The sequence below is a fragment of the Podarcis erhardii genome, assembly GCF_964252035.2.
Source record: "Podarcis erhardii genome assembly, chromosome: 16".
NCBI lineage: Eukaryota > Metazoa > Chordata > Lepidosauria > Squamata > Lacertidae > Podarcis > Podarcis erhardii.
In genome coordinates this window covers 31,149,857-31,172,620 of record NC_138514.1, presented here as the reverse complement: position 1 = coordinate 31,172,620, position 22,764 = coordinate 31,149,857, and the positions used below count along the sequence as shown (strand labels likewise).

Below are 22,764 nucleotides of genomic sequence, written 5' to 3'. Positions count from 1 at the left end.
CAAGGAAGGTGTTGGTCACTGTGGTCAATATTCAGGCATCGGCCGGCACTTCTTGGCCTCTTCCTCCTTTAACTCTGCTATGTGCCCATTGTCTGCCCATTGTCCACACTAGGTGGCAGTGGGTGGGTGCACAACAATGGGCGCATGGCAGGCATATGGAGGAGGAGGCAGGGGTGGTATTTCCTGTTTTGCCTTTAGCAGCAAAGCCTCCAGGGTTGGCCTTGTCTCCTGTAAACATAAGTTTGTTGACTGCAGAATAAGGACACAGCCCCGCAAGTCATGATATACTCGGTCGCTCAAGGCCGTACTGATGATGAGGCAAGAAGGAAGCCCTAGTTTTCAGAGCAACTAGGGAAGTCCAGGTTCCTTGGTGCCAAATTCTGGAAAAATGGGCCTCCCTCTGCCTGCCGTTGGCTCTGGTGCCAACTTTCCCCCCAACCAGTCTTTAGTGGGCACTGGGCACCACTGGTTTGAAAGGTGATGTTGCAACTTCGCATCTCATGTTGCACTAATACAGGTGCCACAGAATAACCATTTCACATTCGTAATAATCTATTTGTGTGGTGGCACCTAGACTCTGGAACTCCCTGCCTCTAGATATGAAGCAGGCAACTTCACTGTACTCTTTTCGGCACCTACTAAAAACGTCCTTGTTTAGATAAGCCTGCCTAGGTGCTTAAAAATGCTTGTGTGAATTTTTTGTATTTTAACCTCCTATATGTTTTTATGGGGACGCGGGTGGCGCTGTGGGTTAAACCACAGAGCCTAGGACTTGCTGATCTGAAGGTTGGCATTTCGAATCCCCGGGATGGGGTGAGCTCCCGTTGCTTGGTCCCTGCTCCTGCCAACCTAGCAGTTCGAAAGCACGTCAAAGTGCAAGTAGATAAATAGGTACCACTCCGGTGGGAAGGTAAACGGTGCTTCTGTGCGCTGCTCTGGTTCTCCAGAAGCGGCTTAGTCATGCTGGCCACATGACCCAGAAGCTGTACGCCGGCTCCCTCGGCCAATAAAGCGAGATGAACACCGCAACCCCAGAGTCGGTCACGACTGGACCTAATGGTCAGGGGTCCCTTTACCTTTACCTTTATCTTTTTATGTGGTTTTTTTCCTGGTTTTATCTTTTTGTAAACTGCTCTGAGGTTTGTTTGTTTGTTTGTTTGTTACAATCAAGCGGTGGATAAATTTTATGACTTTTGAAAAAGTTCTGTGGGGCTCCGTTCATTACGTGGTTCCTCACTCTATGTGTTTGGCAGAGCCTGGTCTTGCCGTCTTTGCCACGAGTGACAAATGATTAACTCAGACTGGAGTGCGGAGTGCCAGGCTGCTGGCACGCATGCCAAGGAAAATGGGCAAGTGAAGATGCACGCAATGTCTGAGGAAATTCACAATGCAACGCCAGTTCCAGATGCCTTTTTAAAAACAAGCTTTCGTTTTCATTTTCAGGTGCTCCGAATTGCAGGCTTGTTCAGAAGTCACATGGCACACCTCAAAGTTTTCCAGAAAGTCATCATGGGTGGAGATGAGTTGGCACATTCCCCCCCCCCCCCAGCAAGAAAAGAAAAAAATAATCCACTTCAGATGCATTAGTTATTCCAATGGTGGTTTTCTGCAAGACTTGGAGAAGAAGGGAATGCAAAGACTGGGGTGGACAGCCTCTTTTCAGAGCAAACATATTAAAACTCAGAGCAAACTTAGAGGAAGGGTTGTTGCTCATGTTATAAGAAAAAAACTGCTCCTTTTCCCTTATGGGGTATCCAAGAGCCCGTATAGAATCCTTGTGGGTTCCCTATCGGTAGGAGAAAATAACAGAGGTATATTGAGAAGTAAAGCGGCTAGTAAGCCTGATCTTTATTAACTGTTGCAACAGGGTCCCCTACTCACCACATGCAGGAGGAAGGAGAGAGCCCAGAACAATGGTGTGCAAGCCCTTTTATAGACTTTTGAAGTTGCCCACCCTGTAGTCCAAGACCACCCCCCAAAACATCATATACGTCACAGAAGGAAGTGGTCTACAGCAGAAATCCTGTTTGCCAGGATACCTGTTAATGGTCACTGATTGGGCAGCCTGGCCATTCTTTTGTGATGGTTAATAGTTTAGTTCCTGAGTCCAGGTCACAGGCTCACCCTAGTCATACACAAATACGCCCTTAAGACAGGATTTGTAAGGAAAAGACAAAGGGAAGGCTTTCCCCATTTCTTCCCTCCTTTCAGAGAAATATTTGAGGTCAATTTGGGAGAGTCAAAATGACTTCAGGATTGCTCTCCTGTACTATTTCAGACACATGGTTTAAATACTTATTATGTACATGTGTTTGCCTTGTACATTTATGAACATTTATTCTATATTCGAGACCTTAGAATTCTTATAACACTCAGGTGTTGAACATCTTCCTTGCAAGCAGAAGCTCCCGGCTTCAATCCTCAATAACATCTCTAGGCAGGGCTGGGAGACTGACTGATTGCTGCCAGTCAGTGTACTGAGCTACAGATGGACTTGGTGTAAGGGAGCTCCCTCTGATCCTAAATTGGCTAGGAGTCTTTTGCATGGGAGTCAGCCCCACAGAACACACGCAAGGGTTGGAGTTGGGTGGTGGGAGTAGAATGAAGCCAGCAACACTATTCGAGTTTGGTAGAGATGATTGGATCCTGGCACATCACAAACACACCTGATCCACCCCTCTTGGACCAATCTGCAGATCACAGCCGGCTTTCCACACGTCCCAATTTCTCTTCTGCAGCTCAAAAATGAAATTTAACAAATCAGTACCGTTTATGTTATCATTTACTAACTAAGTGCACATTTAGCTCACCAATAGCACATGGTTTGTAGAAGTCAGCAGGGATAGGGACAAAACGAGACTTAGTTGGCTGTCCTGGTCACTGCCTCTGGCGCCACCCGCTGGTTGGGCTCCCTGCCCTGCACCCCACCAGGAGGTCCTGGGGACACCAGTTCCTGCTGGAAGATGAAGTGGTCAAAAGCCCCCACAGTCCTCATCTCTGAGCACCAAAGCACCATCTGTTTCTTGACACGCTTTCATCGTATTTGGCCCTTCACAAATCGCTCCTACCTGGAATGCAGAGCCTGAGCAATCTTTGGTTGTGAGATGCTCAGAGGCTCAGATCCTTTGTCATAGTCACTGTGCTCCTTTGGGTTAAAGGTAAAGGGACCCCTGACCATAGGTCCAGTCATGGCTGACTCTGGGGTTGTGGCGCTCTTCTTGCTTTACTGGCCGAGGGAGCCGGCGTTTGTCCACAGACAGCTTCCGGGTCATGTGGCCAGCATGACTAAGCTGCTTCTGGCAAACCAGAGCAGCACACAGAAACGCCGTTTACCTTCCCGCCAGAGTGGTACCTATTTATCTACTTGCACTTTGACGTGCTTTCGAACTGCTAGGTTAGCAGGAGCAGGGACCAAGCAATGGGAGCTCACCCCGTTGTGGGGATTCGAACCGCCGACCTTCTGATCGGCAAGTCCTAGGCTCTGTGGTTTAACCCACAGCGCCACCCGCGTCCCTCTGGGTTACTCTGCTCTGCTCCATTGGGTTACTTGACCCTTTTACAGGCCAGGCCCACCCATGAGGCTGAAGCCCTTGAGGCAGAGGGAGGGGGTGTTCCTGGGGGTGCCCTCCACCCTGCCGCCACTGCCAGAGAAGCAATGTGGGCATTGACGTGAATTCCAGCAAGATCTCACCAAAATCTCTCAAGATCTCTTGCAAGAGCTCTTGTGAGATTCAAGATCTTGCCAGAGATTGGTGCCAAAACACTTCCTGTTTTGCCTCGAGTGGCGAAAAGGGACACACCGCCCCCTGCCCATTTCACTGTGGTGCTTTCCTCTCTTTCTTTTTGCTCACAATGGTATCGGGGCAGCGCTACGTGATCTCACTTTCGACAGCGTGTGCAAAAGTTTCAAGGTGGCCATACTGCTTCATTTCCGACAGGTACCGGTCCTGCAGCTGCCTGCTGAAATCCTGTAAGGCTTTGCACCATAAACGCTCTGTTTTATTTATTTATTTTATCTCACCCTTGTCAGGCTCTAGCGCCAGAGGGCCTCTCCCCATGGCAATAATGCAATAATAATTCCATGTGGAATCTCTCGTGGACGGCCCGGATATTGCAGATGACAGCAGGACCTTTAGTGCCAGTGTGGTATAGTGTGCCAGCGTGGTATAGTGGTTAAGAGCAGTGGACTCGTAATCTGGTGAACCGGGTTCGATTCCCCGCTCCTCCACATGCAGCTGCTGGGTGACCTTGGGCTAGTCACCCTTCTCTGAAGTCTCTCAGCCCCACTCACCTCACAGAGTGTTTGTTGTGGGGGAGGAAGGGAAAGGAGAATGTTAGACGCTTTGAGACTCCTTTGGGTAGTGATAAAGCGGGATGTCAAATCCAAACTCTTCTTCTTCTTTAAGAGATGACGGCTGCTGAAGGGGAACGAAGGCCTCTGACCAACTCCTCTTGCGATTCCTGAAGGATTACGGAAACGAAACAGTTCCTAACTTAAGGTTACCAGATGTCTCCGTTTCTTGGGGATGGTCCCCAGATTTACAAACCAGTTCCCATTACAAAATCCATTGAAGTTGAAAAGTGTCCCCAGATTCAGTGTGGGGGGGGGGGGAAATCTGGTAACCTTATCCTATCTCCTCTCTCTGCTTTGGGTGTCACTTCCGCCACACTTTGCTATCTGAGAACAGACTTGGTTTAAAAAAAAAAATTAAAGAGAGAAAGTTTTAAGGAAGGTTGTCTCACATGATCAGCCCACGCTCAATCTGTCTATGTCAAAAGTTCAGAGCGTCTCACTTAGCACCCTGGCTGCAGTCTGGGTGAGGGTGTTTGTGCCTCTTTTGGCAGGATCCGTGCTTTTTTTTTCCAGAGGGACCGACTGTAGAAAGGAAAGTCATCTGCTCACCTCCTCATCTTTTACTCCACTTTCCACCACCCAGGAAAAAGCTCCGCACCCGCCCAGTAAGCAACGAGGAAGTGGCCAGCCGACGATTTGGGTTCTCACCCTGAAGATGAGTAGGGGGTTATGGTGGCGAAAGAAACACAGTTGCTTTTGGGGGTGAGGTTTCCCAGTGTTTCGTTTTGGCGTTGCAAATTGCGAGGAACACCTGTGGGATGACTCACCTCGACTCAAAGAGAGGCTCAATGAGGCGAAATCTAAGGTCCTAATGATTTGATTTCACAGCTGATGGACGCTGAAACATCTGCCATTTCTTAGCTGGGGGTAGCGGGGCTGTCAGCCGGCTTACCAAGGAAGCACATTTGGGGCAACGAACCATTGGAGCAGAAGATTTTAAAAACAGAGAGAAATATACAGCTTGTTCTTGAGAGGTGATCGCATGTCAACTCAAGGCTTTGTTTGGGGTGGGGTTAGATGTCCTTTTCTTCAGCTCCTGGGCTAAATCTCTCATGGCCTAGGAAAGCTCAGTGATGATGATGATGATGATGATGGCAGGAGACTTGGCATTGCCTGCCAATTCACTACTGGACTGAGTTGAAGACACTGGTTTTGGTGTACAAAACCTGATACAGCTGATACAGCCAGCTGTAAATCACACGGAGTAAGTGGACTTAACTCTTAATTAGAAAAAAACACACCAGGATCTGCACAGGAGTGTTTGGCCTAATGAGCACAGCAACTCATTTCCGGCAGCTATTTTCCCCATGAAGCAGTTGCTGAGACTGAAGGTCTCTGCCTCTCCACAGCTGCCTAGGTCCCCTCCTCTCCAGGGTTTTCCCCAAGCAATCTTAGACTGCGCCTAGGTAAAGGTAAAGGGACCCCCGACCATTAGGTCCAGTCGTGACCAACTCTGGGGTTGCGGCGCTTATCTCGCTTTATTGGCCGAGGGAGAAGGCGTACAGCTTCCGGGTCATGTGGCCAGCATGACTAAGCCGCTTCTGGCGAACCAGAGCAGCGCACAGAAACGCCGTTTACCTTCCCGCCGGAGTGGTACCTATTTATCTACTTGCACTCTGAGGTGCTTTCGAACTGCTAAGTTGGCAGGAGCAGGGACCGAGCAACGGGAGCTCACCCCGTTGCGGGGATTCGAACCACCGACCTTCTGATCGGCAAGTCCTAGGCTCTGTGGTTTAACCCACAGCACCACCCGCGTCCCACAGACTGTGCCTACATGGAGCTAATTTCTCCTCCACCCTCTTCATGCCTCTCCTGGTACTGGGAGACCAGCGGGAGGGGAGCTTGTCGCCACAGGTAGTGCAGACACTCTTCCCCAACCTGACTCATCTCTGCCTCTTGGCCTCCTTCCTCTCCTGCTTCAGCTTCTGTCTATTCTTCTAGACTTCTCTCTGCCACAAACTCTCCCTGCTCATTAAGCCCTGTTGACTCTCCAGCTTCCAACACCTCCTCCTTCCAGTCTTCTCCCTCTGACCACTCCTCATTGTCCCACCACCAATCCCCTGTCCTTGAGTCTTCTTCCCTTGGGGTTCCCCAGCTGCTGCCTCCCCCTCCCCATTCCTCTGCATCCAGCCAGTCCGTGACAGCTTGGAACCAGGATACCTGAAAGATTGTCTCACACCTTATGTACCCAATCGATCCCTGCGTTCTCCAGGCGAGAGCTTCCCACAGTTTCCACCTTTTCAGGAAGTCCATTCCGCAAAGTGACCGAATCGGGTCTTGAGCATCGTGGCGCTAACCCTAGTCCCCTTCCTTGAATATTAGATGGGGGCCATCTCTGTGTTCTTGTTGGCCCCTGCTGTAAACTTTTTTAAAGCAAAGATCATTCCTGGTCTGTATTTGTATCAGAATTGTGTTTAAAAAGATGCTTTTAGTGATGTTTTACCTGATTTGCTTCCCTTGGAAGGAAGGGTGGAATAAAAATTTAATGCATGCACGAATGAGTGTTAGTCAAACTAGACCCACCAAAATTAATGAACCCATGTGAACCATGCTCATCTGGTTTACTATTTTTATATCCTCATTGAGCTGGGATCTTTTGTGGGGGGGGGGGTTGCACGTCTGCTCACTTCGTTCCCCCTCTAACCCCCACCCAAGCCTCCTCATATCTCCCCCTTATTTGGGAGATAATTCTACTTTTGGCAACTTAAGCAATGAGACATCTTTTTGCTACGCATTCGCTACTGGTTCATACTACGATTTCCCAGATGTCTTCCCCCACTTTTTTCGGGGGGGGGGGTTAACTGTCGATCATCATAAAATTATTGCTAGCGGGCAGTACCTGGTGTCACTCGGGAATTCTAAGATTTATAAATGGGTGATTTAATTTTTTTGCAACAACCTTTGCTTTTTCCAGTAGATGAAGTTGATTTGGAAAGAAAACAGCATTCTAAATCACCAGAAATAATATCTGGCATCAAGCGGGTTATTCCTCTGACAACTCTTGCTTTCATAACCATGACTTGTCTCACGTCTACTAATCCTAGCCTTCCCTTTGGGACTGCAAAAGGGTATTTTCAAGTATGCACCAACAAGAACCCATTTATTTTATTTAGAGGATCAAAGCTCGTCTTAAAAGCAACATTGACTCGGGATGGGGGGGGGGCAAAAAAATGAAACTCACTTTCTTCCTTTGATGGGGGTGCTGGTCATCATGTTGACTCAGCTTGGAAAACCCATCCGAACCTCTGTCTGCACATTCAAAAGAAGGAGGGGCCACGTCATAGCTCAGTGGCAGAGCACATGCTTGGCATGCGGAATAACCCAGGAACAGTTCTCAACATCTCTTATTGCAGGAGATAGGAAAGCCCTTCCTGGCTGGCTGGCTGGCTGGCTCCCCCTTGGACCCCCCCCCCAGGAGACGCAGCCCACCAAAGTAGCCAGTACAGGCTATGAAGAGAAAGAGTTTGGATTTGATATCCCGCCTTTCACTCCCTTTAAGGAGTCTCAAAGCGGCTAATATTCTCCTTTCCCTTCCTCCCCCACAACAAACACTCTGTGAGGTGAGTGGGGCTGAGAGACTTCAGAGAAGTGTGACTAGCCCAAGGTCACCCAGCAGCTGCATGTGGAGGAGCGGGGAAGCGAACCCGGTTCCCCAGATTACGAGTCTACCGCTCTTAACCACTACACCACACAAATGGTCTGTCCTAGGGTTCTGGATGCCTTGCTTCATTACGGATATTGCAGAGGTAGAAGAAGTTCAGGAAAGGGCACCCAAAACAATCAAGGGGGTGGAATGATTCCCCTATGAGGAAAGTTTACAACATCTGGGCCTTTAGAGGAAAAGGCAAGTACAGTGGTACCTCGGGTTACATACACTTCAGGTTGTATACGCTTCAGGTTACAGACTCTGCTAACCCAGAAATAGTGCTTCAGGTTAAGAACTTTGCTTCAGGATGAGAGCAGAAATTGTGCTCCAGCGGTGCAGCGGCATCAGGAGGCCCCATTAGCTAAAGTGGTGCTTCAGGTTAAGAACAGTTTCAGGTTAAGAACGGACCTCCGGAACGAATTAAGTACTTAACCCAAGGTACCACTGTAAAGACGGGGCATGATCAAGGTCTGGAACAGGAGCAGTTAATCTTTTTTTCTGCTCAATTCCCTTCTGGGTAACATTATGAGGGCCACATGATGGGGAGGGGGCAGGAGTAAAGGAGTGGGGTGACAAGTGTTAATTTACTTGCTAGGGATATACCTTTTTTGCAACCTCATGTTCCTATAGCTTAGATTAGGTGAACATTTGCCTAAAAGCAATGAACCGTCATTTCAAAATCTTTGGGGAAAAGCTCATCCCAAAATCAATAAATCAGTTCTTGTATATGCAACAGCATAATGTATTATGTAATTATACATAACAATTATAGCTATGTGTTATAATGCAGGAAGATTAGAGCTTGCAAATTTTATAATACTTGTACAGTTTTTTTTATACTGTACAAAATGTTGTACATCACTTCTTATTGCTTAGAATAAATCGAGGTTGCAGTTTGTCTTTGCTTCTGCTGCAAGCACCATAAAATCTTTGATTGCATGTTCTGTGCACTGATTAACTTCTTGGTATCTGGAGGGCGGATGGCTCTTGTTTCCAGTGCTTCTCCTGAACCCAAGGCCTTTTTGTAAGGTTTCAATATTTCTGACAAGGTCTTGAAGTCATTTACAGTAAGCAGAAATGTTACAGATACGGTGGTTCCCAATTTTCATTTCGGGGTGACCTTCTTTCTCAACTTAGTCACTTTTTCAGTGTTTCTAAGCCATGGGTAGGCAAACTAAGGCCTGGGGGCTGGATCCAGCCCAATCTTCTTCTAAATCCGGCCTGTGGACGGTCCAGGAATCAGCGTGTTTTTACATGAGTAGAATGTGTCCTTTTATTTAAAATGCATCTCTGGGTTATTTGTGAGGCATAGGAATTTGTTCATTTCCCCCCAAAAAATATAGTCCGGCCCCCCACAAAGTCTGAGGGACAGTGGACCGGCACTCTGCTGAAAAGGTTTGCTGACCCCTGTTCTAAACAAAAGTTCATCCCTTTAGGATACAGTCATACCTCGGGTTGAATGCGCTTCGGGTTGAGCGCGCTCGAGTTGCGTTCCGCGGCAACCCGGAAGTAACGGAGCACATTACTTCCGGGTTTCACCGCTTGTGCGTGCGCAGACGCTCAAAATGACGTCATGCGCATGCGCAGAAGTGGCAAAAAGCAACACGCGTGTCCGCAGACGTGCCATCGCTAGTTACATTTGCTTCTAGATGCGACTGGGGCTCCAGAACGGATCCCGTTCGTATCTAGAGGTACCACTGTATAGGAAATTGGGTTTGTTGTTTTTTTAAGTCAAAAAGTTATAACTCACACACCTAGGCAAGCAGGAGCTCAAAGATACATCAGGGGCAGATTTAGGGCTGTGCAAGTGATGCGCATGAAATATGCGCTGAGCCAAAGGGGATGTCTTGGTAAACAAGGTGCTGGGCATTGGGAAGGAGGTGGGAGGCTCTGACAGGGTCCTAAAGACCCCCCTCCTCCTTCCCAAGGCCTAGTTAGTGCTTGCCCCAGTCCAGGAAGCTGGGCCAGGCGGGCCATTGTTGTGATCCAGCAGCAGGGCTCTTCCTCCTGTCCTTTTCCATTGCCTGAAAAAAATGCCAGAGTTCTGAGAAGCCTTCCAGATCCAAGCCACAGATGCAGTGGAAAGCAACGTTATATAAAAAATTACACAACCCCAAATCAAAGCATCGTGGATTGGAAGGAGTCATCGTCTCTCCAAACAAAAAGGTGTGGGGAGAAATTACCTTCCGGCTGGGTTGCTGGGGGGAATTCCCAGAGGTTCTGAGTAAACGCCACTTGTCCGAAGCATCATCACTTGGCTTTTCCACTCAAAAGCGAAAGCAACACCAGAGCAGGCAACTGCCACACCCACAGCCCCACGTGGCTTCCTGCAGGCCCTTTGGTTTCTGTTGCGCAACAAGGTCAAGGACCTACCATTCTTGCATTGAAGGGGCTGGACTGGATGACCCTCAGGGTCCCTTCCAACTCTACAATTCCAGGATTCTATGAAACATGTTGAGCCTCACAATCTGGGTAACCAGAATGTGAAGGGCCACCTTGCTCACGAGGTCTAGATTGGGCAGGCTGCGTGGATGGCGGAGTCACCTGCCTAGAATGTGATTTCGCCAAGGTTGCAGGTTCAGTCCCCGTATGGGACAGCTGCATATTCCTGCATTGCAGGGGGTTGGACTAGATGATCCTCAGGGTCCCTTCCAACAATACAATTCTATGATTCTATGAATGGCACCTGCTGGACCTGGACTGTAAACTTTTGTTGGAAGCCGTCCACAGTGGCTGGAGCAACCCAGTCAGATGGGTGGCATATAATTAGTGTATCATCATCATCATCATCAGTACTTTTCTTCTAGAAAAACGGTGCTGGTATTGCATACCCTTGAGGGGGGGAAAAGGTAAAAGACCCCTGACAGTTAAGTCCAGTCACGAATGACTCTGGGGTTGCGGCGCTCATCTCGCTTTACTGGCCGAGGGAGCTGGTGTTTTGTCCACAGTTTTTCCGGGTCATGTGGCCAGCATGACTAAGCCGCTTCTGGCGAAACCAGAGCAGCACACGGAAACGCTGTTTACCTTCCCGCCAGAGTGGTACCTATTTATCTACTCGCACTTTGACATGCTTTCGAACTGCTAGGTTGGCAGGAGCAGGGACTGAACAATGGGAGCTCACCCCGTCGCGGGGATTTGAACCACCGACCTTCTGATTGGCAAGCCCTAGGCTCTGTGGTTTAGACCACAGCACCACCATCTTACCCCCAGAAAAAAGCACTGGTTATTGTTATACTGCTACTACTACTACTACTGTTGTTATTATTAGCTATCCAGGCTAATGATGTTCTGTTGAGTGTGTGATGAAAGGGCATCATGTCACTAGAAAGCTGCCCTCATCTCTTTTTTCCCAGCTAATGCTTTAACTCCCTTGGTCAGTTTTTCCAGAAGTGCTATTGTCCAAACTTTCTGTTTCCACTGTGATAGTTGTAAAAGTTTTTTTTTTAAAAAATTTGAGCAATAAGTTGTCAAGCGGCTACTAAAAGCAAGGCAATTAGCTCTTTCGGTCTCAAATTTGCATTTTCATCTTTAAAGATGGTTCACAAAACCAAGGCGCCCCCCCCACCCTCCCCCTGACATCCCGTAGAGGTGGAACCTGAGACAAGAACAGTTAGCCGAGAAAAATAAGGCTGTGTTTATCCCAAGTGCAAGAAGAGTGAAAGAATTGGTATGTCCATGCTTTGGGAGGTTGCTTTTTTTGCTTGTCCCTCCACCCCACCCCATTTGATAAAATGCCAGCTTACGGGAGCTTTTGATGACTCAGGTGCACATCAGTTAACACAGCTTCATTAAAAAGCTCGTGCGATGGGCAGGTAAGATACCGGAGGTGGGTGGGTGGGGAATGTAATCCAATAATAAGAAAGCTGAAAGGCTGGCTGATAATAAGCGCAGAAAAAGGCCCCGTGAACGACGAATGCATCTGCTATGTGCAGCTTGAACCAAGTGTTTGATGCGCCCATCGAGGAATGTTCTTGTTTTTGCATTCACTTGCAAACGAAAACATTTTCGGGCTGCTAAATGATCCCAGCCAATAAAAAGCCCAGCAGCCAAATTAGCCAGGGGCAGTGGCTGGTGTCACAAAAAGGACATCTGTTTTTGTGGTGCTACAAACAAGGGGGGGGGGGAATTCCCATTTTCACACAAAAATCCCGAATTGGCATTTATTTTTCTTTTTTAAAATATATTTTATTGTTGTTGTTGTTTTTTAAAAAAATGAACATCGAAACACAAGCCAGCCCATCCAACTTTGGGAAGATGGAACAATGTGCTCAAGCATCAAGAAAGGATTCTGACTAAACATTAGGAAGAACTTTCTGATGGTAAGAGCTGGTTCATCAGTGGAACGGGTGACCTCAGAAGGTGCTGAGCTCTTCTACTTTTCAGCGGTTTTTCCTGATGTCCATGATCCAGAGCCTGGTCTAGGGTAGCGTTGCTGATTTCAAAAAGTTTGAACACATTACCTGGCTAGAGAACCTCATAGCAAAACTCAAAGAAGCGTCGTTTTCAAAGGATGGCTGCGTTTTGGGTTTGCGTATCGTATCAGAAACTACAAATCAGGTGGGTTTTGCCTTTCAAGGCAAATGAACCCAAACTTCTCCTCCATCCCTAAGCTTTGATGCTGTGCAGCAGAAAATATCCCCAATATTTATTTATTTGATTGATTGATTGATTGATTGATTGAGGATTAAAAAGAGAAACCTGGAAGAGTCAGTGGCTTAGGGCTCCTGGAACTGATCTATATTGTCCTTCTGAAAACATCAGGCACCCTCCACCTGTGTTCAATGCTAGAAGGTAGCAATGGTATTGATAAGGGAGGGATAAATATCAGTCGATCAAGCAGCATAGAGAATTTTGCCACACATCAATTGCCAGCGAAGGTAGAGAACAGCCACCTGGCTGGGCTTTGTGGTCGACCCAATCGTGTGGACTCAAAAACTGTCTTTTGGGGTGGTCCGAATTCACATGACAATCCCCTAATTTGAGTTTTGCCCCTGGAAGTGGATTCAATCATACACTTGCCAATTGCCTCCCTTCTATTTCAAAACTCTGTTTCTCCCGATCTCTCGCGTTCAAGATCTTCAGGTTGTGGCTTAAAAAAACCCCTTTGCGTGAGACTTTCCACAGAAGCTGGGGCCAACAGCTCCTGTTAGGATACCTCTGTGACCTCGCCCGTGAACTCTGACACATCCATGACCTCGCCCGTGACCTCTGACACATCCATGACCTCGCCTATGACCTCTGACACATCCATCACCTTGCGCAACCCCCTTCCCCTTTCCTTGACCGATACAAGCAAACATTGAGGGCGTCAGCCTTTGACACCTGAGAATCAACAAGCTTTCCGCACAGCTCGCAGAATCTACGCAGGTGCCGAGTTTTAATCCAGCCCACACTTTTCCCCTTGGGTAGGGAGAGCATGGTGAGTCCTACCTAAGCCGCCTAATTCAATTGAGCAGGGACAACGGAGGAGTAGGACAAATCTGCCAGATTATCGGGGCAGCAACCAATGCCTCGAGGGATTGCGTCGACTTAAGACGACAGCTCATTATTCAGTACGTACGATGCACTTAGAGCAGTTTAGGATTCCTTGGATTCATTCATTTGTACTCTCCCTGGGGTTGCCTAGTCCCTAATCTGCTATAAACCAACAAAACATTCGTGTGTTATTGTAGCAGTGATTCAACCAACCATTAACACCAAAAAGTAGACATTCCTGTTAAAGATAGATGCTGCCCTGGTAAATCACAAACGAGGTGGAAATGGTTGACCGCCGGTTCTTTTGCTGTGGTGTTCATTATCCGTGAGATTAAATTTGGCTTCTGGTTGCAGAGGCTACACTGTAACCTCTTCCAGTTAAGAAAGCAAACTTTATTTTTTTAAGGCATCAGAAATCAGAAGATGCTAAACGGAAGATGCCAAGGGCTTCCTGTGCTGCCCTCTGCAGGCAGATGAAAGCATCTTCAACTAGAACAAAAGACTATTGCTTAATGCTACAGGACACTTGGCAGTGGTGGACTCTGGGCTTTAAAATTTCAGCAGCGTCCTGCAAAGTTTGGCCTTCTGTTGATTGTCACTGTTGCAGCATCTCCTGCCAAGCCTTCTCGGACTGGGCGAACAGCTCGCATTCCCTTAAATCCACCTGTTATTGGGGTGGATTTGCATTGCTCCAGACTCCTGAAGTCTCATGAGATTGGAAAAAACTCCATTAGGCATGTATCCAACCAAGTTTCACTCAAGAGTAGATCTGCTGGAATTAATGGACCTAAAGTAGCCATGCCCATTCATTTCAATGGGTCTACACTTGAGTGTGTGGCCAGAATTGGCTACACTCTTTAGTATGTGGTTGTAAGCGGTAACTGGGAACTTTGATCTACGAATATCGAAAGAATACCTTTTTCCTTCTAAGGATGGGTGGTTCCATATCAGCACACGGTCGTGTGGACTGCTACTGATTTAGCCACCCTATTTAACCACCCTAAATATTTTGTAGGCAACTGGAGTAAAAAAAGAAATAAATCACTCCCTCTAACAGCAAACTTGGGGGGTGAGTGCTGACAGAAATGGGAGTCAAAGGGACACTGGGGAACATGCTCGGGGGAATCTTGTGGTTTGCCGAGTCACCAAAAAACACCCTTACCTTTAAAAACAACTTGGGAGACAAACTTCCCAGCCCAAAAAGGATTAAGGAAGGTGGTGGAGTCTGTTTGTAAACGGAGGTCAAGGATTCTGGACTAGATGACTCTTGGGGTTCCTACGTTTTATTTTTCAACATTTTAGATCTTTGAGGCACAGATGAAATGAAAAGCAAGACATATCATTTTAAAGTAAATATGAATTCCTTGCCTTTTGGCTAAAAAAAAAACGCAATCTCGTGTAATGTAATCTGGCACACTTTCTTAAAACTGAATTACAAATGGCACATACATTGGGGTTTTTTGTACAGTCTGTGGGTGTTTTAATTTAAATCAGCAAAGAGCTCCTTGACTCTTCAGCATGTGAACAGCACCTGATTTATTGGCAGTAAGCAGAAGTGTGGCTATCATGCACTTGTTTTTAATGAAGATTTGATAGCAAGCAACAGTCTCCAATCCAAGGGTGTCTTGTTTATCTGAATTCCAGCAAAACACAGTGACATTCATCATTCAGCCCTAAGCAGAATCCTGTAGACACAACTTTCCATCCTGTGATCTCAAACGACTCCTTTTTCGAGATTCAAGCCTTCCCTATATTTCAGCTAAAAGCCTTGACTCCATTGTCAAGGAAGTTCAGCATTTAAGTCTGAAACTGAAATCTGGTAAATCGCGACAGCATCCTGCTTGTCTGTGCCAGTGGATGATCACTGAAAGCAAAGAGCTTTGAAAAGCTCACCCCAGGGAGGCCGAGGTAGGGTTCGCCATCGTACATTTTGCAACCGGAGAAAGACGAGGGCTGCTGATCCACTCTGGTCCTCTGAACCCAAATTGATTCAAGAAACGAGGCGTCTTCTCTCCATCTAACTCTTTCCGGCCTACTTTCTTTTCTTATACTAAAAGGAAAAGAGGGAAACAGACAGGAAATAAGCAAAACTTCTGGGACGCAGGCAGGTTACCTGCGCTGGATGGGGTCGCAGCCCCTCTGAAAGAGCAATGGCATAGCTTGGGGCTGCTGCGGGATACATCCTTGTCCCCATGTGCCCAATTGTCCTCTGTGGCTAGGAGTGAGAGAGGCCAGCTTTGTCTCTCCTCAATGGGAAGAGAGTGGAGTCCGAAATGGAGCGTGCTGGAAAAGGGCAAAGCTGGCTGGCTGGCATCTTGGACAGGAACACACCCCCATTGTAAGTCTTTTCTTTTTTTTAACTTTATTCCAAAACCGAAAAAGAATTACAAACATCAAATTCAAAATCCATATTCGTTTTGTAACATAAGCCTATTACAAAGTTGACTAGATTAAAATATACCTAATTGCTATAGACTTCCCTTTGCTATATATAAATGCAACACAATTAGAAATATTGTATTAGAATTTTTTATAAATTCCCCTATACCCCCACTACCCTTCACCCATGTGTGATCTCAATATTTTTTTTAATTTCTTCCATCTTGTTGTGTTGTTGTAGTTTAATAATTATTCAATTGATTCTTATTCAATTGATCCTTGCTTACCCCTGCACGTTTTACACATTATCTATTAAAATTCCAGTTCCGGAACCATACTTTTTCATGTATTCCTTCACTCCATCCCACTCTTTAATTATTCTCAGATTTGACTGGCCTCTAATGATTGCCATCAGTTTTGCCATTTCCACAAACTCACCCCCCATTGTAAGTCTTTGGTTGCAGATCCTCCTTAGAATCCAGGCAGAAGCCACCTTCAGGCACCTGTGACATACCCCCCAAAGGATTATGGGAGCTGTAGTTTTAAGGGTGCCGAGAGTTGTGTTCCTCTCAGAGAGCTCAGTTTGGCAATCAATCCCTCTTCACAGAACCAGAAAAATGCAAGGAATACTCACTTTTTCCATCACCCAATCAGCATCTTCAATGGATCTCTTGATGATCTGCCTGATCCGCTCTGGGTTGTCTTCATCAGCATGGACGTGAAAACTCTGTGAAACGATTTGCAGGGAGAGAGTGACCCGTTCAGTTAAAGGACAATGGAGCACTCAGTCCACAGAGCATTTACTAGAAAATAAGTATCTCTAAGGGGGATGTGGGTGGCACTGTGGGTTAAACCACAGAGCCTAGGACTTGCCAATCAGAAGGTTGGCGGTTCGAATCCCCGCGATGGGGTGTGCTCCCGTTTCTCGGTCCCTGCTCCTGCCAACCTAGCAGTTCGAAAGCACGTCAAAGTGCAAGTAGATAAATAGGTACTGCTCCGGCGGGAAGGTAAACGGCGTTTCCGTGCACTGCTCTGGTTCGCCAGAAGTGGCTTAGTCATGCTGGCCACATGACCCAGAAGCTGTACGCCGGCTCCCTTGGCCATTAAAGCGAGATGAGTGCCACAACCCCAGAGTCGGTCACGACTGGACCTAATGGTCAGGGGTCCCTTTACCTTTAAGTATCTCTTAACACCCAGTTCAGGCCTAGTGATCTTGGGCCCTAGCTCAATTCCGGTAGGGCCAGGAACGCTCCTTATCCAAAGTACCCTTATCGGAGAGCTGCTGCCAGCTGGTGTTGGCAATACTGAGGGACAAAGAGTCTGACTCTGGTTAAAGCAGCCTCCTCTGTTTCCCCAGGGGCAGCTCTCTCCAATGGCCTTGTAACTGCTCTCAGCCAAGGTCTAGGTTACGAATTCCAAACTGCGCGGACCAACAGTCTGACTCAGTATATGCACACAGCAAGCATCTAGTCTTGCAAATTTCTCCACAAGCTGCACAAAGGCCACCCAAAGTTTATAAGGAAATTAGTGAGATAAGCCCTTGAAGGAGGCTCATGCAAGGCAAAATGTGTCAGGGTAACATCATATCGGACATCCATCTTTTCCAGCCCCTCGCAGACACGCTTCTCCCTTTTTCTGCTGACTCTGAACAAGACCGTTTCCGAGGTTCTTATTTAATCCAATCCTTTATCTCGAGGCATGAGGACTACAGCCTTGGAGTTGCATCCAACTAGGAGGAGACCCGCTGGAACTAAGGGAGCCAAGTTAGCCCTGTCGGAGATTTTCAATAGGCCTACTCTGAGTAGGACAACAGCCCTGACTTTACGTTTAGGTGACAGGGCGATCAGGTTGGGCGTGTTCCCGGCCTGAAATCCTGGAGAGCTGCTGAGCTAGACAAAGCAAGCTTTCAGTGTCCTGGGAAAACTTGCTGGGATAGCTCGGTCAGTACAGCATGAGATGCTTAACCTCAGGGTCAAGGGTTTGAGCCCCACATTGAGCAAAAGATTCCTGTGTTGCAGGGCACTGGACTAAGATGAACCTCGTGGCCCCTTCCAAATCTACAATTCTATGAACCTAGGTCTAAGTCCTAGACAGCAGAGACATCACCTTGCCAACAAAGGTCCGTACAGTTAAAGCCATGGTTTTCCCAGTAGTGATGTATGGAAGTGAGAGCTGGACCATAAAGAAGGCTGATCGCCCAAGAATTGATGCTTTTGAATTATGGTGCTGGAGGAGACTCTTGAGAGTCCCATGGGTTGCAAGAAGATCAAACCTCTCCATTCTGAAGGAAATCAGCCCTGAGTGCTCACTGGAAGGACAGATCCTGAAGCTGAGGCTCCAATACTTTGGCCACCTCATGAGAAGAGAAGACTCCCTGGAAAAGACCCTGATGTTGGGAAAGATGGAGGGCACAAGGAGAAGGGGACGACAGAGGACGAGATGGTTGGACAGTGTTCTCAAAGCTACCAGCATGAGTCTGACCAAGCTGCGGGAGGCAGTGGAAGACAGGAGTGCCTGGCATGCTCTGGTCCATGGGGTCACGAAGAGTCAGACACGTCTAAACGACTAAATAACAACAACAGGTCTAAGTCTTCCTCCTTACCTGCCGGATCATGTGCTTGTAGTGCTCCTGGACGTTCTTCCCTGGCAACAACTTGCAGCAACGCAACAGGTATCGGTAGAGCTGCAGAGGGCTCTTCACCAGCTCCGCTCCCGGGAGGGGAGCCATCGCCTGCAATCGTTCAGCTCCTCAAAGAAAGCGCGACAGAATTGCAGGAGTATTAGTCAGATTGCACAAGCGACCCCAATGTCAAGGTTTGCATCCCTGAAGCGACAGCTAAAACAGTTGTCATTCAGCCTGCAATTTAGTCATTCATTAGCCTCGGCCCAGTATACCTGAAGGAGCGTCTCCACCTCCATCGTTCAGCCAAGACACTGAGGTTCAGCTCTGAGGGCCTTCTGGCGGTTCCCTCACTGTGAGAAGTGAGGTTACAGGGAACCAGGCAGAGGGCCTTCTCGGTAGTGGCGCCCGCCCTGTGGAACGCCCTACCATCAGATGTCAAGGAAATAAACAAGTATCTGACTTTTAGAAGATGTCTGAAGGCAGCCCTGTTTAGGCAAATTTTTAGTGTTTGGTATTTTTAATATTCTGTTGGGAGCCGCCCGGAGTGGCTGGGGAAAATATTTACTCTATGAAAATATTTACTCAGAGGTAAGTCCCACTGAGTTGCAGAGGCCTTGCTCCTTAATAAAGAGCGCTTCAGATATGGTTCATTTCAGAAAGGTCAGCAATATCAGAGCAAAAAGAAATGGTGTCTTTGGCTGCTGATAGGAAACATTTTGCAAAAATGTAGAGATTGACTACTACACCACCTATGAATGAATGGATAGAAAGCTTTTGAGATTTCACAGCAGTGACTAAACTGACTGGGGAATTTTTTGGATTTTGTGCTAAAATGAGAAAAATTTATTGAGTACAGTAAAAAATTTAAGCTTGATATCGGAAATAAATTCTTGGTTTATAATGCTCTGAATATAAGTATGGTGTTCTGTAAGTAAATATTGTCTTTAATTCAAAATACAATTGTGGTATTTATTATGGTATAAGAGGTATTAATCATGCATCTCTAATCAAAAGGTGAAGGTGACTCTTCATTTATGTATACCTATATATCAGTTTATAAGATGTTTTACATTATGTAAAACTGATTGATTAAAAGCTGTTTTATTTATATTTATGTATTTAATAAAACTATTTGTTTACAGTGGTACCTCGGGTTAAGTACTTAATTCGTTCCGGAAGTCTGCTCTGAACCTGAAACTGTCCTTAACCTGAAGCACCACTTTAGCTAATGCCGTGCCGCCGGAGCCCGATTTCTGTTCTCATCCTGAAGCAAAATTCTTAACCTGAAGCACTATTTCTGGGTTAGCGGCGTCTGTAACCTGAAGCGTATGTAACCTGAGGTACCACTGTACTGCCTTCCCATAAATTATCAGGGCAGTGTACAACAATATAAAAGCATGCTTATAAAATTATTAAAAGCTGTATAAAATGATCATTGAAATGTCTGGCTACACAAGAACAGTTTAAATAACTGCAGCTGCCTGGCGGCTGGTGCCCATTGAGACTGGTAGGATGGAAGGGAAGGAGCCAAACAGTAGGTGGCGCCAGAGTCAATGACAAGCGGAGCAAACTAAATGACAGGCAAAGCCAATTCGTTTAGTCCCTATCCTGTCCTTTGCTGAGTTCTACCAGGACAACACTGATGATATGGAGGAGGAAGATGCCTGTTGGGCGAGACAACCTGCAAAACACCTTCCATCTCTAAAATGTATATGAATCCTGGAAAACAATAATTCTGAAATTCAAGATGTCCTGCAAACAAATAGCTGAAGTCCTGAGATTTATCAGCTTCTGCTCTCTCTCGCTCTCCCACCTGTAGAAATCAAATGCACATATCTGCCACAACTTGGAAGGGCTTACTGTCACCTAAAAAGCATTGATCAAAGCCTTAAATTTACCGCTCCGATTGCCACCTAAAAATTAATACATTAGTGAAAGCAATTTTGTTTACGAGTCACTCCGCCAATAAATCAGGAAAGCACGGAGGAGGAATGTTGGACGCAGTGAGCACACTGTGCCACAGGCTTGCACATGCTTACATTCCACGATGGTTGTTTACTGCACCTTGGTGCAATTCCGTGCGCTTCCATGCGCAATCTGCCTCCCGTGGTCCGTGCTGCCTGAGATTAAATTTGCTATTTTTACACCTTGAAGTCCAAAGGTGTGTTCCTACCCATACCCATAGCCTCCTCCCCTCCCACCAAGGCAGCTGCCCGGGGGTGTCGGATTTGCCCGGGGGTGTCGGATTTGCAACCCCACCCCTGCCTCCAGCATTGCTCAGTGGTTCAAGAGCATCAGCCTGGGAGACCCGAGTTCACATCCCTGCTAGGCCATGAAGCTAATAAAAAGGTAAAGAGACCCCTGACCACTAGGTCCAGTCGTGACCGACTCTGGGGTTGCGGCGCTCATCTTGCTCTATTGGCTGAGGGAGCCGGCGTACAGCTTCCGGGTCATGTGGCCAGCATGACTAAGCCGCTTCTGGCGAAACCAGAGCAGCGCACGGAAACGCCGTTTACCTTCCCGCCGGAGTGGTACCTATTTATCTACTTGCACTTTGACGTGCTTTCGAACTGCTAGGTTGGCAGGACAGGGAGCACTCTTTACGCAGCCTCGAGCTCTTTGGAGTAAGAGAGGGGTAGAAACGCACTCAGCCCACATTGCCTTAACATGGGGGCTGCCTCTGCTGCTTTGCACAATTTTAATAATAATAATAATAATAATAATAATAATAATAATAATAATAATTTATTATTTATACCCCGCCCACCTGGCTGGGCTTCCCCAGCCACTCTGGCGGCTTCCAAAAAAAATATTAAAATACTGTAATACATCAAACATTAAAAGCTTCCCTAAACAGGGCTGCCTTCAGATGTCTTCTAAAAGTTTGGTAGTTGTTGTTCTCTTTGACATCTGGTGGGAGGGCGTTCCACAGGGCGGGCACCACTACCAAGAAGGTCCTCTGCCTGGTTCCCTGTAACTTGGCTTCTCGCAGTGAGGGAACCACCAGAAGGCCCTCGGAGCTGGACCTCAGTGTCCGGGCAGAACGATGGAGGTGGAGACGCTCCTTCAGGTATACTGGACCAAGGCTGTTTAGGGCTTTAAAGGTCAGCACCAACACTTTGAATTGTGCTCGGAAATGTACTGGGAGCCAGTGTAGGTCTTTCAAGGCCGGTGTTATATGGTCTCGGTGGCCACTCCCAGTCACCAGTCTAGCTGCCGCATTCTGGATTAGTTGTAGTTTCCGGGTCACCTTCAAAGGTAGCCCCACACAGAGTGCATTGCAGTAGTCCAAGCGAGAGATAACCAGAGCATGCACCACTCTGGCAAGGTAGTCTGCAGGCAGATAGGGTCTCAGCCTGGGTACCAGATGGAGCTGATAGACAGCTGCCCTGGACACAGATTTGACCTGCACCTCCATGGACAGCTGTGAGTCCAAAATGAATCCCAGGCTGTGCACCTTGTCCTTCAGGGGCACAGTTACCCCACTCAGGACCAGGGAATCCTCCACACCTGCCCGCCTCCTGTCCTCCATAAACAGTACTTCTGTCTTATTCAGGATTCAACCTCAATCTGTTATCCGCCATCCATCCTCCAACCGCCTCCAGACACTCACACAGGACCTTCACCGCCTTCACTGGTTCTGATTTGAAAGAGAGGTAGAGCCGGGGATCATCCAGTGACGCCCCTCTTGCATTCTGGCGTTTGCAACCTTTGCATTGCATTCCACCCTCCCCTTCACCTCCCAATCTCTCTTACAGGCCTTCCCCAGTATACAGTCTCCAACGGCCCCCTGTGCACGAAGCACCCCAGCTCCCGTCACACGCATATATGCACATTCCCTGTTGCAAAAGCTCCCTTACCAAGAAGCTGACCTCCTCCTGCCGCATGCGCGGTCCCTTTTTCCAGGACACCTCTGCCGTCGGTTCTCCGGGCAACGTAGAGATAAAAAGTTGCAGAGGGACACATCCTATGTGCTGGATACGAAACTTCCGGGTTCTCTTTGGATGCCGCCCTACTCAGCACACGTTTACTCAGGAGTAAATCTCAGGGAGTTCAGTGTGGATTAATTCTAGGGCAGGCATCCCCAAACTCGGCCCTCCAAATGTTTTGGGACTACAACTCCCATCATGACTAGCTAACAGGACCAGTTTTCAGGGATGATGGGAGTTGTAGTCCCAAAACATCTGGAGGGCTGAGTTTGGGGATGCCTGTTAGACTGTCTTCTCCTAGCAGATCCGCAGCAGATATGTAAATCTCATTCAACACACATTCCAAGCACAAAACCCG

The 22,764-nt window shown here is 47.4% G+C and overlaps 1 protein-coding gene across 3 annotated transcripts; it reads right to left on the bottom strand.

Moving 5' to 3' along the window:
* Window positions 1–14,931: 14,931 nt before the first annotated feature.
* Window positions 14,932–22,423, bottom strand: LYRM9 (LYR motif containing 9). Of its 3 annotated transcripts, none has more exons than XM_081843675.1 (4): window positions 22,338–22,423; window positions 18,457–18,602; window positions 16,489–16,581; window positions 14,932–15,525 (listed from the first exon to the last, which is right to left on the bottom strand). In XM_081843675.1, the coding sequence occupies exons 2-4, from the start codon at window positions 18,580–18,582 to the stop codon at window positions 15,508–15,510; spliced, it is 237 nt and encodes a 78-aa protein (XP_081699801.1). In that variant the 5' UTR covers window positions 18,583–18,602; window positions 22,338–22,423; the 3' UTR covers window positions 14,932–15,507. The 3 variants fall into 3 exon arrangements, with proteins under 3 accessions (XP_081699801.1, XP_081699803.1, XP_081699802.1); XM_081843677.1 differs by having other exon boundaries at window positions 18,457–18,599; window positions 22,338–22,391; XM_081843676.1 differs by lacking the exon at window positions 22,338–22,423 and adding an exon at window positions 22,091–22,178.
* Between the last annotated feature and the right edge of the window lie 341 nt (window positions 22,424–22,764).